The 18,980-nt window shown below is 38.6% G+C and overlaps 1 protein-coding gene and 1 pseudogene across 2 annotated transcripts in view; one reads left to right on the top strand and one right to left on the bottom strand.

The window, feature by feature from the left end:
* TFPI (tissue factor pathway inhibitor) overlaps positions 1 to 18,980 on the bottom strand; it is a 97,478-nt gene that overhangs the window by 38,140 nt on the left and 40,358 nt on the right. For both annotated transcript variants that reach the window (XM_005202254.5, NM_001244204.1), the window contains 1 exon segment: positions 10,055 to 10,189. In XM_005202254.5, the coding sequence (XP_005202311.1) occupies positions 10,055 to 10,163 (109 nt within the window). In that variant the 5' untranslated portion in view covers positions 10,164 to 10,189.
* On the top strand, positions 1,293 to 1,960 carry LOC618533 (peptidylprolyl isomerase-like 1 pseudogene; annotated as a pseudogene).

The following is an 18,980-nucleotide window of genomic DNA, read 5'->3' as shown; positions in this document are numbered from 1 at the left end:
AAGGTCAGGAAGGACGGCGGTAAGGAGATACCCCTCGTCCAAGGTAAGGAGCAGCGGCTGAGCTTTGCTGGAGCAGCCTTGAAGAGATAACCCACGCCCAAGGTAAGAGAAACCCAAGTAAGATGGTAGGTGTTGCAAGAGGGCATCAGAGGGCAGACACACTGAAACCATACTCACAGAAAACTAGTCAATGAAATCACACTAGGACCACAGCCTTGTCTAACTCAACAAAACTAAGCCATGCCCGTGGGGCAACCCAAAATGGGCAGGTCATGGTGGAGAGATCTGACAGAATGTGGTCCTCTGGAGAAGGGAATGGCAAACCACTTCAGTATTATTGCCGTGAGAACCCCATGAACAGTATGAAAAGGCAAAATGATAGGATACCTGAAAGAGAAACTCCCCAGGTCAGTAGGTGCCCAATATGCTACTGGAGATCAGTGGAGAAATAACTCCAGAAAGAATGAAGGGATGGAGCCAAAGCAAAAACAATGCCCAGCTGTGGATGTGACTGGTAATAGAAGCAAGGTCCGATGCTGTAAAGAGCAATATTGCATAGGAACCTGGAATGTCAGGTCCATGAATCAAAGCAAATTGGAAGTGGTCAAACAAGAGATGGCAAGAGTGAATGTTGACATTCTAGGAATCAGTGAACTGAAATGGACTGGAATGGGTGAATTTAACTCAGATGACCATTATATCTACTACTGTGGGCAGGAATCCCTCAGAAGAAATGGAGTAGCCATCATGGTCAACAAAAGAGTCTGAAATGCAGTACTTGGATGCAATCTCAAAAACGACAGAATGATCTCTGTTCGTTTCCAAGGCAAACCATTCAATATCACAGTAATCCAAGTCTATGCCCCAACCAGTAACACTGAAGAAGCTGAAGTTGAACGGTTCTATGAAGACCTCCAAGACCTTTTAGAACTAACACCCAAAAAAGATGTCCTTTTCATTATAGGGGACTGGAATGCAAAAGTAGGAAGTCAAGAAACACTTGGAGTAACAGGCAAATTTGGCCTTGGAATATGGAATGAAGCAGGGCAAAGACTGATAGAGTTTTGCCAAGAAAATGCACTGGTCATGACAAACACCCTCTTCCAACAACACAAGAGAAGACTCTATACATGGACATCACCAGATGGTCAACACCGAAATCAGATTGATTTGCAGCCAAAGATAGAGAAGCTCTATACAGTCAACAAAAACAAGACCAGGAGCTGACTGTGGCTCAGACCATGAACTCCTTATTGCCAAATTCAGACTTAAATTGAAGAAAGTAGGTTTTCCGCCAGCCTCGCCATGGCGGCGATTCCTCCAGACTCTTGGCAGCCGCCCAACGTGTACCTGGAGACCAGCATGGGGATCATCGTGCTGGAGCTGTACTGGAAGGATGCTCCAAAGACCTGTAAGAACTTTGCTGAATTGGCTCATCGAGGTTACTACAATGGCACCAAATTCCACAGAATCATCAAAGACTTTATGATCCAGGGAGGTGACCCAACAGGGACAGGTCGAGGTGGTGCGTCTATCTATGGCAAGCAGTTTGAAGATGAACTTTATCCAGACTTGAAATTCACAGGGGCTGGAATTCTCGCAATGGCCAATGCAGGGCCTGACACCAACGGCAGCCGGTTCTTTGTGACCCTGGCTCCCACCCAGCGGCTTGATGGCAAGCATACCATTTTTGGCCGTGTGTGTCAGGGTATAGGCATGGTGAATCGAGTTGGAATGGTGGAAACAAACTCCCAGGACTGCCCCGTGGACGATGTGAAGATCATTAAGGCATACCCTTCCGGGTAGACTTGCTGCTCTCTCGGCCACACCCTGGTCTTCGGAGATGGCCCCAACAAACCAGTTTGCAGATGACCTAGAATGACTCATAACTCTAAACTTCATTTTGGCCTTGCAAATCTGAGGCACTGAGGAGGTCTGGGGTCTTGGGTGAGTTAGAGATGAAAGTGTATTTTGATCAGATGCTTCTTTTCTCTTCCCCAGTGCCTACATTGACTGAGCATTTGCAGAAATGTTCTTACACGATATTTCACAGATAGCTGCTCACTGCACATGACCCACACTGCTCCTTCTCGTGTGTGTCTGCTTTATGTACTTAAAACAAAGTGAAGCCAACTCTGTCATTTCGCAGTGCCTAACAACCTCTTGTAGAAATTTATATTCTGGCCTACACTGCAGTCTTTAGTGGCTGACAGCCATAGAATTCAAAATCAAGTAGTGTCTATCAGCCCTCTTAACTGTGTGCGCCCCCTATTTCAGTCTCTTGCATTTGTTCTTCCAGGGATTGCATGCATCTCTGTATATATTTTTCCTCTCAGAACATGAACACTGCTGTTTCTGACACTTAGACATCCCACACAAAGCCACATTGAATTTTTGCCAAATGAAAAATGCATCCAACAATCAAGTTTCTAAGAAGGTGTCAAGTGGGGAATGATAATATGTAATAATCGAGAAATGAATTTATTAAAAAGAAGCAGACGCACTGACCATTTTTTCTCCAGGAAGGAGTAGAAATCTGTAGTGAGCATAAAGGCAGACTGTGAGTTCTCCTTAAAAAAACAGTGTTCTCATAAAGAAGAAGCACCACTTAAGTTTTTTTAAACTAAGACTTAAGAGAAATTAGGTAGGAGAGTTTATATATATATATTTTTAATCTTTGTAGTTTTTTTTAAGGAGGGAGTAGTGAGGGAAAGGAAGTTAATACCTATGGAATGCATAGAAACTTCCAAAATAAAATGCCATTGATGGTTGAAATAAAAAAAAAAAATGAAGAAAGTAGGGAAAACCACTAGACCATTCAGGTATGACCTAAATCAAATCCCTTATGATTATACAGTGGAAGTGAGAAATAGATTTAAGAGCCTAGATCTGATAGATAGAGTGCCTGATGAGCTATGGAATGAGGTTCATGACATTGTACAGGAGACAGGGATCAAGACCATCCCCATGGAAAAGAAATGCAAAAAAGCAAAATGGCTGTCTGGGGAGGTCTTACAAATAGCTGTGAAAAGAAGGGAAGCGAAAAGCAAAGGAGAAAAGGAAAGATATAAACATCTGAATGCAGAGTTCCAAAGAATAGCAAGAAGAGATAAGAAAGCCTTCTTCAGCGATCAATGCAAAGAAATAGAGGAAAACAACAGAATGGGAAAGACTAGAGATCTCTTCAAGAAAATTAGAGATACCAAGGGAACATTTCATGCAAAGATGGGCTCGATAAAGGACAGAAATGGCATGGACCTAACAGAAGCAGAAGATATTAAGAAGAGATGGCAAGAATACACAGAAGAACTGTACAAAAAAGATCTTCACGACCCAGATAATCACGATGGTGTGATCACTGACCTAGAGCCAGACATCCTGGAATGTGAAGTCTAAGTGGGCCTTAGAAAGCATCACTATGAACAAAGCTAGTGGAGGTGACAGAATTTCAGTTGAGCTGTTCCAAATCCTGAAAGATGAAGCTGTGAAAGTGCTGCACTCAATATGCCAGCAAATTTGGAAAACTCAGCAGTGGCCACAGGACTGGAAAAGGTCAGTTTTCATTCCAATCTCAAAGAAAGGCAATGCCAAAGAATGCTCAAACTACCACACAATTGCACTCATCACACATGCTAGTAAGGTAATGCTTAAAATTCTCTAAGCCAGGCTTCAGCAATATGTGAACCGTGAACTTCCTGATGTTCAAGCTGGTTTTAGAAAAGGCAGAGGAACCAGAGATCAAATTGCCAACATCTGCTGGATCATGGGAAAAGCAAGAGAGTTCCAGAAAAGCATTTATTTCTGCTTTATTGACTATGCCAAAGCCTTTGACTGTGTGGATCACAATAAACTGTGGAAAATTCTGAAAGAGATGGGAATACCAGACCACCTGATTTGCCTCTTGAGCAATTTGTATGCATGTCAGGAAGCAACAGTTAGAACTGGACATGGAACAACAGACTGTTTCCAAATAGGAAAGGGAGTTCGTCAAGGCTGTATATTGTCGCCCTGTTTCTTTAACTTATATGCAGAGTACATTATGAGAAACGCTGGACTGGAAGAAACACAAGCTGGAATCAAGATTGCCGGGAGAAATATCAGTGACCTCAGATATGCAGATGATACCACCCTCATTGGCAGAAAATGAAGAGGAACTAAAAAGCCTCTTGATGAAGGTGAAAGTGGAGAGTGAAAAAGTTGGCTTAAAGCTCAACATTCAGAAAACGAAGGTCATGGCATCTGGTCCCATCACTTCATGGGAAATAGATGGGGAAACAGTGGAAACAGTGTCAGACTTCATTTTGGGGGGCTCCAAAATCACTGTGGATGGTGACTGCAGCCATGAAATTAAAAGACACTTACTCCTTGGAAGGAAAGTTATGACCAACCTAGATAGCATGTTCAAAAGCAGAGACATTACTTTGCCAACAAAGGTTCGTCTAGTCAAGGCTATGGTTTTTCATGTGGTCATGTATGGATGTGAGAGTTGGACTGTGAAGAAGCCTGAGAGCTGAAGAATTGATGCTTTTGAACTGTGGTGTTGGAGAAGACTCTTGAGAGTCCCTTGGACTGCAAGGAGATCCAACCAGTCCATTCTGAAGGAGATCAGCCCTGGGATTTCTTTGGAGGGAATGATGCTAAAGCTGAAACTCCAGTACTTTGGCCACCTCATGCAACGAGTTGACTCATTGGAAAAGACTCTGATGCTGGGAGGGATTGGGGGCAGAAGGAGAAGGGGACGACAGAGGATGAGATGGCTGGATGTCGTCACTGACTCGATGGACATGAATCTGAGTGAACTCCGGGAGTTGGTGATGGACAGGGAGGTGTGGCCTGCTGCGATTCATGGGGTCGCAAAGAGTCAGACACAACTGAGAGACTGATCTGATCTGATCTTATAATCAGATCTCAAAAGCCATGTGAATAATTTTGAGAAGTGAGCTAGAATACAAACATTCTGACATTTTGAATTGTATAGGTATATTCCATGATTTCAGAAATTCCTAGGGCTTCCTCGGTAGCTCAGTTGATAAAGAATCCGCCTGCAATGCAAGAGATCCTGATTTGATTCGTGGGTCAGGAAGATCCCCTGGAGAAGTGATATGCTACCCACTCCAGTATTCTTGGGCTTCCCCGGTGTCTCAGATGATAAAGAATCCACCCACAATGCAGGAAACTTGGGTTCGATCCCTAGGTTGGGAAGATCCCCTGGAGGAGGGCATGGCAACCCACTCCAGTATTCTTTCCTGGAGAATCCCCAGGGACAGAGAAGCCTGACAGGCTGTACCCATGGGGTAACAAAGAGTCGGACACAACTGAGTGACTAAGCACAGCACAACACATTATAGCACTTCTGATATAATATGATAGTCCTGATTCCCAAGTTACAGTTATTGTGGAACTTTACAGACACCAAATCATTGCAGCAGTGCTTCAGACAAGCACCTTTAAAGAGGATGCTTGTACAATGTGGAAAGCATCGCCAGAGTTGCCATACACTGTATATGTAGGAGAACTATTTCTTATAATAATTTTTATCAGATTTTTCTCATTGATAATTGCCAATATTTTTGACTTTTCATATATGTGATATTCTTTATCATCATGCCAAATTTTTAGTTTACATTTTATGGTTTAAGGATAGAAATACCAGCCTATTTTCAACGTGTTATTTAGTAATCGCGCCACCAGGTGGCGGCAGAGCACCACACACACACAAAAGGTAACTGCTCTGCAGTAGTAGCAGAGTCTGGGTAGGAAAGACTGCAAACGGTTCACGGAGATTACTGTGCGCCGGACATTTTGCAATTATGTTATTTAATAATCACAAGGCATTTTTATCTCCACTGTGCAAATTCTAAAATAATACTGCAAAAATTAACTTCTCAGTTCACACTCTAAGTGATGGCTTTAGATCTGACCCCCAGATAATTTTATATCAGATATCTCACACCTTCTTAATAACTGAGTGATACAGTCACAGATCTGTGTGACTGAGATTCCTTAATTGATATTTAAATCAAGAACGTAGATTGAGTTTTACAATTTCTACTCAATAAATTTTTCTAGTTTTACTTTATAAAACAGAATAGTTTTTTTTTTTCTTGTTTTTCCTTTTTCAAAAAAATTTTTATTTTGTATTGGGATATGGCCAGTTAACAATGTTCTGATAGTTTCAGGTGGACAGCAAAGGGACTCAACCTATACATATACATGTATCCATTCTCTCCCAAACTCCCCTCCCTCCCAGGCTGCCACATAACTTTATAAAAGGTTTCAATGATGAAAGCAGGTAATGCTTTTATAACAATTTCTTAAACAAAGCACTAAGAATTAATTTGATTAACATATTTTACTAATTATTATCTAATTATTCATTTTTACCATTCAAATTTTATGGTATTTCTTACACAAATCCTGCATTAGAATATTCTTTATTCTTTTGTGCAGTGAACTTGCGACCTCACACTTGAGCAACATCATTCCTGATTGGGGGAGTGATCACATGGCTCCTTTAAACACAAAGGCCAATGCCACTACTAAAACTGGATGAAAGTCGGTCTTGTTTTCACTTTTTACTTTAGATAAACCTTTTCAAAAGTTAACAACTGTGTGCTGATCATATATGTCAGGCACCGTGCTGTCATGGCAGATGTGACAGAAGATTAAGTGTCAGTGATCTCCACCCCATGCCCCAACTTCATGGCTCATGCAGACACTCAGACTTACTTATATAAATATTAAAGAACTTCAAGATGCTGTGACCATGTTTAATAAGATACTTAAGCTGCTCTGAGGGGGTCAGCAGTAACTTTCCTTCCTGAAACTTGAAGAAAGCATTGACTATGACAAGGATCTACCTAAGGCCATACAACTGGAAAACACATACAGGGCAATGTAATAGGAATTTAATTTGATGAAATAAACAGAATTATGGTTCATATTTAATCATGTTCATAATTGATTCCTTGCATTTTATTTTTCAGAGTCTGAGGATTACAATTTCACTCTTCCTCCCCCTGGTTCTGGGGTACTGAGGGGAGGGCTCAGGGTAATATTTAGGGATGTGTCAAGTCCTTGGTTGTTAGAGTCCTCCTCCTCCTGGGATTTGTCTGGAAACCTAGAGCTTTAAGATAACGTACTGCCTGGGAGTCTACATGCTACTTGACTCTCTCACTAAAAGACTGGTTTCTCTGGAAAGATAGAACACAGACATGTATTCTGCCTTCTCTGTGCTAGGAAATGTGCCAGCTGCTTTTATGCAATTTACATAACAGCCATCTGAATGTAGTTATTTACATCACTTATTTATAGATTAGGATACTGGGAGTCAGAGAGTTTATATAAACTCATCTAATTTTGCAAAGCTGCCATATGACAAACTACAAATGCATACTTAGGCGCATCTGATTCTAAGTGTTATGAAATAGACTTGCTTTTCTCTAAATGTTCCCTGATAATTTTGTCTCTCCTAGTCCGAAGGGATTTTTTTTTAAAGAAAGTTTTCACCACAATTTTTTTGTCATTTTTTTTTTTTTATCAAGAAGTTTCTCTATTTCATCCTCCCTGCTGGTTGACTTAATTTTAAAATGGCTACTATTGACTTATGACAGAAGCCATAAAATCTCGTAATGTTTTTCAATAAAATACTAGTACATTATTTCACTGAACTTCTATAAAATGATGGCATGACCAGGGCATAATGTAGATGATATCTCCAAAATTAAATTGAGACAGACACTGTGTTTAATCACTCAGTTGTGTCTGACTCTTTGGGACTCCATGGACTCTAGCCCAGCAGGCTCCTCTGTCCATGGAGATTCTCCAGGAAAGAATACTGGAGTGGGTTGCCATGCCCTCCTTCAGGGGATCTTCTCAACCCAGGGAACGAACCCAGGTCTCCCACATTGTGGGCAGATTCTTTACCAGCTGAGCCACTAGGGAAGCCCAAGAATACTGGAGTGGGTAGCCTATCCCTTCTCCAGGGGAACTTCCTGGTCCAGGAATCGAACCAGGCACTCTGGAATTGAGGGTGAATTCTTTACCAGCTGAGCTACCAGGGAAGCCCAGAGACAGACAAAGCATCCTGCTAACACAGGATTAATTGAAAATAAAACAAAAACAAGACTGCATAAGTCTGTGCAGCCAGTCAGCTAAGTGGTCTTCACATCTGGCTTTACAACCAAGGTTTTTCCTTATCCAGCTGGATTTGGTCTGTATTTACCCAGAGATTTTAAACTTGGGTTTAAACATTGACGGGTTAATTCTGTTTTCTTCGCTGACTGTGGCAGTAGCAACAACTTCAGGAACCTCCTGATTAACTGGCATTCACTTTCTCAGCCTAATTGAGAGAACTTCTTGGGCTAGGTGAATACTGGGAACACGTGGACTCTTTCTCCTCCCACTTCCTAAAATGGGATTGCCTGCTTTTCTCCTATTAGGATTTACTTTAATCTCCGTATTCCTTCTCTATCTACCTCCATAATATTAAAATTTTAGCCATCCCTTTTTTGAGAAATGAGCAGAATGAAGGATTAGATCTCATCTCATAGTGATGACATTCCTACTTTAATAAGACACATAATGGTTTTTAACTTTATCAAATAACATTCCATCTTTAGGAAATTTTCCCAACAATATATATTTTTTTTTAGTGGCATACAACAATAAGCCTTTGCTTTTCACACATGGATAGGACGTGACTGACCCTTTTGATCCCAGCTGGGTTTGCTTCTCATCTACCAGTCCGCTGGGGCTGCTGTAGGCTGGGCTTGCTTGGGTGGGTGGAGCTCAAGCTGTGGGTCCAGCTGGAGCAGACCTTCAAGTCTGCTCCCAGTGTCTGCTTCTTGGGTGTGGGCTGAAGTGGTGTAGCATGGACATCTGGACTTCCCCAGGTCAAGCTCTCAGACAGCCAAGTATAGATGAGGCCCCCTCTTCTTTGTGTCAACAGCAGTACCCTATGAATGCCTCTATCATTTCACTTACTACACTGTACTGAAATAACCTGTCTTCCTTGTGAAATCATGACATTTTGGAGAACCCAGTCTCAGTCATCAGGTCTTCCCTAGCATCTACCAGAGTTTCAGGCACATAAGATGTGTTTATTCAATCTGTATCAAAGGGAAGTACACTGAACAAAATCACACTAAACAGCTGTAAGCGATATGAAATAAAAAGGTATTTGTGGAAATCGTTTGTACATCACAAACACACATATGAATAGAAGCTTTCATTTTGTTCAGTCTCTCATTATTAACAATGAGTTGAAGTTTCTATCAATAATTTACTAATTTGCCACAAAATATTGCTTTTAAGAAAGAAATAAATCTATAATAATGATCACTACACAGTCTCCTCCTTGTTCTATTGCTTTATTGTTAGAACAGCTGACCCTTGAGCAACACGGGTTTGATCTGCGTGGGCCCACGTTTACAGATTTTTTTTTCAACAGTCAGTACTGCAGTAGTGCATGATCTGTGGTTGGCTGAATCTGCATGCAGAACGCCAGACATAAAGGAATTGTGGATACAGAGGGCTAAATATGAGTTACACGTGGATGCTCTACTTCACTGATGGTGCACCAGCTCCTGCATCGCTCAAGAGTCAACTGTATTTTATTTTTAAGCACAGAACTTTATGGGAGTAGAACTGTCTTCTGTTATCCCCATCTCCTGGTATCCAGCTTGGCTGTATTCTCACACTGGACTCATCTGAGAAGTTCTTGTTTGAGGAATATAAAGACAGGAAGGAGAGAAAAACTGAAACCTTCAATGCCTGCTGTTTCCTTTTCCTTCTCACACTTTTCACAGTCAAAGGTGACATCAGGGTTCATAGAGAGCTGTATCTATATCATTTTATTTTACTTGCAATTTTCCAGAGATACTTCAGGTTTTAATATACAATCTGAGAAATGAGAGATCTTCTTCCCTAACGTGACTTTTTTTTGTACTAAGGTTTTGGAAAAATATCATTTCAATAAAACTTCTTTTCTTTCAAGATGAAGAAAAATATATTAATTTTTGGATTAAAAGGATGAATGCTTCTAACATTTTACCTGTAATGTTTGTATATTCTTCACCTTCCTCAGGAACAGCATTGAGAGGGGCAGAAGCACAGCTAAGCAGCAGACATACAGAAACCCCCAAAATCTGTTCTTTCTTCATTATGTTAATGAAGATTTCAGAGATGTCTGAAATATAAAACATAGATATACCTAATGAATAGAGAGTTGATGTGGATTTATACACATCAACTTAGGAATCTTAAGCATAGCTTTGACATTTATGACATTCTATGACACTTAATGTGTATTCTCATACATCTCTGTTCACAAATTCCTTAAGTCATATTTAAAACATGTGGATTAGCATTCAGTATTGTAGACACACATATTTTCAGGGCATATAGCTAATAATATTCAAATACACAGGTCATGGTTCAGTCTTGAAAATACACACTTAAATAGCAATAATTGAGACATGGGTAATGCTAATCAACATGACTAAGTGTGTATTAAGATCCATTTCATATGTAATTCTATTTGCCACATCTTTTTCATAACTATTCTTTTCTGAGTCAGAACTAATTTTATTTGAAATTTTCTATCATTTCTTGAATACAACTTTCAATTTCTGATTCCTCTTTCCCTTTACTACCATGTTCAAAAAAGAAATACATTTCCAAATGTTCATCTTGCTGCTGCTGCTAAGTCACTTCACTCATGTCCGACTCTGTGTGACCCCATAGATGGCAGCCTACCAGGCTCCTCCATCCATGGGATTTTCCAGGCAAGAGTACTGGAGTGGGGTGCCGTTGCCTTCTCCAAATGTTCATCTTTGTTTCCTTTAAAATATATTTCTGTTTTTATACAATTCCTAACCAGATTTCTATGAGATTGCAAACAGAACTGTTGAAAAAGAAATGTCTTAACATTATAGCCAGTTGTTTGCCCCAATTTTTCTCCATCAATTTAGGGAGTTATCTCATGCAAAAGAGTTTCACAGAAAAGTGACTTTAAGTTATAAATCAACACATTTACAGCCTATAGGAAACAGATTGCAGGAGAAGAGTGAGACTTCCTGTTTCAAAATTGTTTAAGATCCATAGCAAAAAATAATGGAAAAGCACACTTAAAGGCTATTTTTCCTTTGTATTCAAAAGTGGAAGGAAATGTGTAATGTTCATGCAGCATGGGCAGAGAAAAGAAGAGAATGCATGCACATTCTCAGTCGCTGCTGCCATCGGAATCAGGAAGGAAACAGCAATGTTATCAGTACATGTTCACAAATGCAGGAACCGATACTCCATCAAAAACAATTTAGTATTTTGTTTATGTCTATAGTGGATCACAGCTACAGTATACATCATTAAAGTGTAGTCTTAAGTAATAAGTAAAGTGATAAATGACAATTTGCATTAAACTTCGTTAAAATCACCAGTGAAATGGATAATCTATTTTCTCACGACACTGCAAATATTAACACATTTAAAATTATATTTGGTAGCAGTGCTATATATCTTCTAAATCATATCATAAAGTACTTGAATCCACATATATATATATATATATGTATTTAAATGTATGCACAAATATACATATGCACCATTGGCCTTTGACCAATATGGATTTGAACTATGTGGATTCACTTATATGTGGATCTTTTTCAATAGTAAATGCTATAGTACTACCTGATCTATGGTTGCTTGAATTTTTGGACTTGGAACTGCTAATATACAGGAAACATGAACATGAAGGAATTTGCATAAGAAGGGCCTCGTCAAAACAGTATGACTTCTTTTCTTCCTGGACTAGGTTCACAAAGCTTGAGCTCAGAAATGATAGGGAAGTGTCCCACAGCTTAACCAATATGCTTGAGGTCAAAAGCTACAGGAGATTAGCAAGTATTTGGTGGATTCTATAAAAGGGTCAGGAAATATGAATATGTCAAAACACTGCATATATTAATGTAAATATCTGAGTTTAAGGGTGGAGTGGATAGGTGTAGCTCCCAGGAGAAGTGGGTTATTGCTTCTAGAAAAAAAGGGAGTTGAACAGAAAAAACTATGAGTATGCTATTTAAGAAGCCATAGCTAATTAATGACTGATACAGATCTTAAATTCAAGTGAGCAAACTGCTACTTCAGTGCTTTCTTCTCCATAATATTGCTTCTGAAAAGTGACCAAAAGCATTAAATAATACAATTTCTAAGAGCAATGTAGAAGATTGATTTGGGTGCACCACTGAAAAGATATAGTACGACAAGTTATAACATTCATAAAATTGCAATTTGTGGTGATCAGAGAGAACTGATTTAATTATATGTTATTGTAATTTACTTATTTTTTAAATTTCAAGATGCATTACATTGCAAAGTGACAAGATAAATAACAAACCCAAACTGAAGCTGTGTACTAATTGACTCACTTCTTATACATCCTTGTACCTTTCTGCACTCTACTGTCTTACTAGCTGGCCCTGTTAAAAATATGTATTACCCAATCTAGTATCATACACAAAAATTTACTCAAGAGAATTCAACCATTTAAATGTGAAAGGTAAAACATTAAATGCTAGGAGAAAAAACACAGGAGAATATATTTATGGTGAAGTTGGCAAGCATTTTTGAATCAGGATATAGACAGCACCGGTTAAATACAATAAAACAGTGATAACTGTATTTCATTAAAATCAAGACATTCTGTTCATCAAAGGAAATATCATTAAGATATTGAAAAGGCAAGTTGTGAGGAAGTATTTGAAATTCATATATCTTAAGATTATATATTGAAAATGTATAAAGAACTACAAATAAATATGCAATTAAAAATGGATTAAAGATTTGTTAAGGAAATTAAAATGGAGGAAGTCTTATTCAGGCTTCAGAAACAGGACAGCAATATCAGGCCTCTGACCTGCTTCTGACCTGCCTGGACACTGCCTGCATTCTGAGCCTGCTGGCAAGCACAGCAAGTCAGGCAGCACTTTAGATAAGAAATGGGGGGGTCTTGGAATCTTTTAACGCCCCAGGGCCTGGCCAGCTCCTCCCGGCCCCCTCTACCTGCAGGTCTAAGAAGTCTTACGACTTATAAGGTGAGAGAAACAGCATTGTAAAAGTTAAAATTAAACCAGAGCTGCATTTTTGCGTGCAAACTGATGACAGTATCAGGTTGTGCCCTGGGGTACAAGCCATTGCAAACCCCCAAACAGCAATCTGAAGTCTTGCCAATGGGGTGGATGCACTGCCTGGAACATTTTCCCAACTGGGACTCCAGATTAGTGTGAACAAGGGACTTCCCAGGACTGTTCAAGTCTGGATATTGGATGGCGGAATTTGAGGATGTACGTGCTGTTACTTTTCTCTATTGTCTCTACATTTCCTCTTTTAATAATTGTATACTGAAATTAAGTTGGGCTTCCCAGGTGGCATTAATGATAAAGAACCTGCTGCCAATGAAGGAGATATAAGAGATACAAGTCTCATCCTTGGGTCAAGAAGATCTAAAGAACAGCATGGCAGCCCACTCCACTCTTCTTGCCAGGAGAATCCCATCGACAGAGGAGCCTGGTGGGCTACGGTCCACAGGGTTACAAAGAGTCAGACATGACTGAAGCAACTTAGCATACACACACACTGAAATTACGTCAAACAATCTATTAAATATCAAAATTATTGTGTGTGATAAGTGGTTTCTTTTGTTAATGAGCCCTTAAACCTAAAATAAAAGTAAAACATCAGCAAAACAAGACTGTATAGGAACTTTTCAATAGATTATATATATATATAGCCAATAAGCATAGTAGAAGATGCTCAACATTATTACTCATCAAAAAATACAAATTAGCACTATTGTGGGGGATACTACAACTAAGATGAATAAAAACTGATAATACAAATTGTTGGTTAGGATGTGAACATTCCATTGTTGGTTGGATTATGCTATGGTCTGACTGTGTTTCCCCAAATCTTGATATAGAATTCTAACTCTCATAGGTTTTGGTATTAGGAAGCATTTCAGAGGTAATTAGGTCATGATGGAAGGGATTAGTGTTTTTATAAAGAAATCCCACAGAGATCCCTTGTACCTTCCATCATGTAAAGTCACAGCAAGAAGGCATCAGCTGTGAACCAGGAATAGGATCTTCACTCTTAATAAATCCCATTTAATTTGTAATCTGACATCAGAAGTTATTTAAGCAAGAGTATATTGCATATATGTGTTGAGTCAGTAACTAGTTGTATATAATAATATGTTAGACACTAAGGGATATTCAAAAAACTATAGAAAGCCTTGACTCTTAAGGAATTTATGCTCAATCAATTGAATTCTATACACAAGTAACGTTAAGTGCCAAGATAAATTGTGAGAATATCTTTGCATACACTAGGCACATAGTAGTGGACAATAAATGTAATTATTTACCTGGAATAAAAACAGTATTTATATACTGGGGCAATAAACTAGAAGTTCTAAGTTCAGCACTGCCAGCAATCTAAGTAACCTTTAAAATAAATTTATGTTTATGAACCTGATTCATAAAATGCAGGACTTGAAATAGATTGTCCTTAACTTCCATTTCAGTTCTAAAAATGTATGCATTTGAATTAACACATTTTACTTACTTTGCAGAATAACTTATAGTTATATTGCATAACTTACATTTTATAGTCTCTTTAATGATAATTTGTAGCATCTATTTTTATCATTTTAGTCAAGGTATGTTCTTAGAATACCAGTTCAGCAAGAATGTTATTAGTTGTTACATTAAAAAGAGTTTTCATAGGTCAATATATATTTATATCTAAGTTTAACTTTTTATATAGGTTTCTCAACTATAGGACTTTCAACAAACACTTAATACGGTAATGTGCAATGGTGTCCTCTGTGGGAGATACAGAACTGCATTTCTAAATTTACTTGTCAAGTATCTATTTTCCCATAAAATATTTTTAGAAAATATCTTGAGAGATAATGTTACAGAAAAGAAAAATTCAGATTTTCTAAACCAGAAAAATTTAAAAAACATTATATGATTTTTCTACTAACAAAATCCACAAAAATGGAGAGATGTTGAGAGGACAAAATTATAATTGGAATTAATATCTAGAATGTTGCAAATCAGATTGAAATTATAAACAGAGGGTTATCAGTGGAATTATAGATAAAGGGGCAGATATCTTGAATTACTATTGATAAAACTGAGTCATTGAATACACAGAATGTGGACAGAGGATTCAATTACATCCTGAGTGATCTGTTGTGCTAGTCATACGACTTAGTGAATTAATGTAAGTATTGATCAGTGTGCATATTAGGGGCAAATTTGGTCAGGACAGAGTACATTTGAGATTGTTTTCTAAGTGGAACAATATTAAGGGCAGTTAAAGACACAAAGCAGAAGCTGGGAAATGTTTTGCAGTATTCCCACCATCATCATGAGGTAAGATCATTTCAACAAGGGAAAAGGAGTCTGGTAAGTCATTCCCAGCTCCTCTTTGAACTTTATCTCCTGTCAGGTTTTTTTTTTTTTTGGTAATCATTTGACTTTATGGAAACTGCCTATTAATCCTTTGGTTCAACTGAAGCTGTTGATTCTTGAGCAAACCATACTGATTCTAGATTTAGTACTTTAAATTTTTTATTTCTTGTCATGGGAATACTCTTCTACAAGATTCCAGAATGAAAGGCTCTGTCCTTTTAGTCAGGACACTTGTCAGATATCCTCTCTCCAAAAGATCTTCTTTGAGTACCGTATTTTAAAAGTAACAACTACCAGTTCCTCTGTTACTGTCCAAATAACTTGAGTTTTTTTTTTTTTTTTTTCTTTTAAGATTCTTTTTCTCTTCATTATTGAGTTGTAGGAGTTCTTTATATATTATGGACACAAGTTCTTTGCCAGCTCTGTAATATGAGCAGAGCTGTGTCCTCTCCACATTCATATGTTGATATCTTAACTCGTAGTGCCTCAGAATGTGACTGTATTTGGAGATATAAGGCCTTTGAGGAGATAATTAAGGATAAATGAGGTCCTTTGAGTGGGTCCTAATTCAATATGACTGGTGTCTTTACAAAAAAAGATGAGAACACAGACACACCGAGAAAGGCTGACTACAAATAAACAAAGGAGAGAGGCCTTGGAAGAAATCAATGCAAGTGATACCTTGATCTCAAACTCTATTGCCTCCGGAACAGTGAGAAAATACATTTCTGTTGTTTAAGCCACCCACTTTGTCATAGTTTTTTCATGGCAGCTCTAGTAACCCAGCACAGACTATAAAGCTTCAAATACCAGTTGTATGACTTACTAATTATGTAAATTTGACAATATGTTTATTATTACTTTCTCTCTATTTACTAATTTATAGACTGGGTATTTTACTAAAACCTATTTCATAGGGTGTGAGGATTAAATGGAAGAGTCATTAGAATTATAACTAATTCCAGCTGTTAGCTATCATAATCATTCTAAATAATCCTTGACATCATTTTGGGTATACTGTAAAAATGGAAGGACAATATTCATGGACCTTATTCTTTACTGAAAATACCATCTCAGGCTCTTTGAAAGTCTAAAAATTGAAAATACAGCATTGATTTGTAAAGACCTTAGGCCCAAACTGAGAGATGTTTTTGTTCTAATTTGATTAGGAATGGTAGTTGTCATGATGGAGAGTTCTGACAAAATGTGAAGCTGTTGATTCTTGAGCTTCTTCTCCCTTCTTCTTCTAGAGAAGGGAATAGCAAACCACTTCACTATTCTTGCCTTGAGAACCCCATGAACAGTATGAAAAGGAAAAATATAGGACACTGAGAGATGAACTCCCCAGGTCGGTAGGTGCCCAATATGCTAATGGAGATCAGTGGAGAAATAACTCCAGAAAGAATGAAGAGACGCAGCCAAAGCAAAAACAACACCCAGTTGTGGATGTGACCATTGATGGAAGTAAAGTTCAATCCTGTAAAGAGCAATATTGCATAGGAACCTGGAATGTTGGGTTCATGAATCAAGGCAAATTGGAAGTGGTCAAACAGGAGACTGCAAGAGTGAACATCGACATTTTAGGAATCAGAGAACTAAAATGGAGTGGAACAGGTGAATTTAACTCAGGTGACCATTATATCTACTACTGTGGGCAAGAATCCCTTAGAAGAATGGAGTAGAACTCATAGTCAATAAAAGAGTCCAAAATGCAGTACTTGGATGCAATCTCAAAAGCAACAGAATGATCACTGTTCTTTTCCAAGGCAAGCCATTCAATACCATAGGTATCCAAGTCTATGCCCCAACCAGGAATGCTGAAGAAGCTGAAGTTGAACGGTTCTATGAAGACCTACAGACCTTCTAGACTAACATCCAAAAAAGATGTCCTTTTCATTATAGTGGACTGAATTGCAAAATTAGGAAGTAAAGAAATACCTGGAGTAACAGGCAAATTTGGCAATGGAGTATAGAATGAAGCAGGGCAAAAGCTAATAGAGATTTCCCAAGAGAACACACTGGTCATAGCAAACATCCTTTCCAACAACGCGAGAAGACTCTACACATGGACATCACCAGATTGTCAATACCAAGATCAGACTGATGATATTCTTTGCAGCCAAAGATGGAGAAGCTCTATACAGTCAGCAAAAACAAGACTGAGAGTTGACTGTGGCTCAGATCATGAACTCCTTATTGCCAAATTCAGACTTAAATTGAAAAAAGTAGGGAAAACCACTAAACCATTCAGGTATGACCTAAATCAAATTCCTTACAATTATACAGTAGAAGTGACAAATAGATTCAAGTGATTAGATCTGATAGACAGAGTGCCTGAAGAACTATGGAGGGAGGTTTGTGACACTGTACAGGAGGCAGTGATCAAGAGAATCCCCAAGAAAAAGAAGTCCAAAAAGGCAAAATGGTTGTCTGAGGAGGCCTTACAAATTGCTGTGAAAAGAAGAGAGATAAAAGGCAAGGGAGAAAAGGAAAGATATATCCATCTGAATGCAGAGTTCCAAAGAATAGCAAGAAGAGATAAGAAAGCCTTCCTCAGTGATCACTGCAAAGAAATAGAGGAAAACAATATAATGGGAATGACTAGAGATCTCTTCAAGAAAATTAGAGATACAAAGGGAACATTTCATGCAAAGATGGGCACAATAAAGGACAGAAACTGTGTGGACCTAACAGAAGCAGAAGTTATTAACAAGAGGTAGCAAGAATACACAGAAGAGCTGTACAGAAAAACATCTCCACAACCCAGATAATCACAATGGTGTGATCATTCACCTAGAGCCAGACATCCTGGAGTGTGAAGTCAAGTGGGACTTAGGAAGCATCACTACGAACAAAACTGGTGGAGGTGATGGAATTCCAGTTGAGCTATTTCAAATCCTAAAGATGATGCTGTTAAAGGGCTGCATTCAATATGCCAGCAACGTTGGAAAACTCAGTCTTGGCCACAGGATTGGAAAAGGTTGGTCTTCATTCCAATCCCAAAGAAAGGCAATGCCAAAGAATTCTCAAACTACCACACAATTGTACTCATCTCACACTCTAGTAAAGTAATGCTCAAAATTCTCCAAGCCAGGCTTCAGCAATACATGAACTGTGAACTTCCTGATGTTCAAGCTGGTTTTAGAAAAGGCAGAGGAACCAGAGATCAAATTGCCAACATCCACTGGATCATGGGAAAAGCAAGAGAGTTCCAGAAAAGCATCTATTTCTGCTTTATTGACTATGCCAAAGCCTTTGACGGTGTGGATCACAATAAACTGTGGAAAATTCTTCAAGAGATGGGAATACCAGACCACCTAACCTGCCTCCTGATAAATCTGTATGCATGTCAGGAAGCAACAGTTAGAACTGGACATGGATCAACAGACTTGTTCCAAATAGGAAAAGGAGTACGTCAAGGCTGTATATTGTCACCCTGTTTATTTAAATTATATGCAGAGTACTTCAGGAGAAATGCTGGGCTGGAAGAAGCACAAGCTG

The sequence above is a fragment of the Bos taurus genome, chromosome 2 (genome assembly GCF_002263795.3).
Source record: "Bos taurus isolate L1 Dominette 01449 registration number 42190680 breed Hereford chromosome 2, ARS-UCD2.0, whole genome shotgun sequence".
Lineage (NCBI taxonomy): Eukaryota > Metazoa > Chordata > Mammalia > Artiodactyla > Bovidae > Bos > Bos taurus.
Note: the sequence above shows the minus strand (reverse complement) of the source record. Positions and strands in the feature narration are given on the sequence as shown.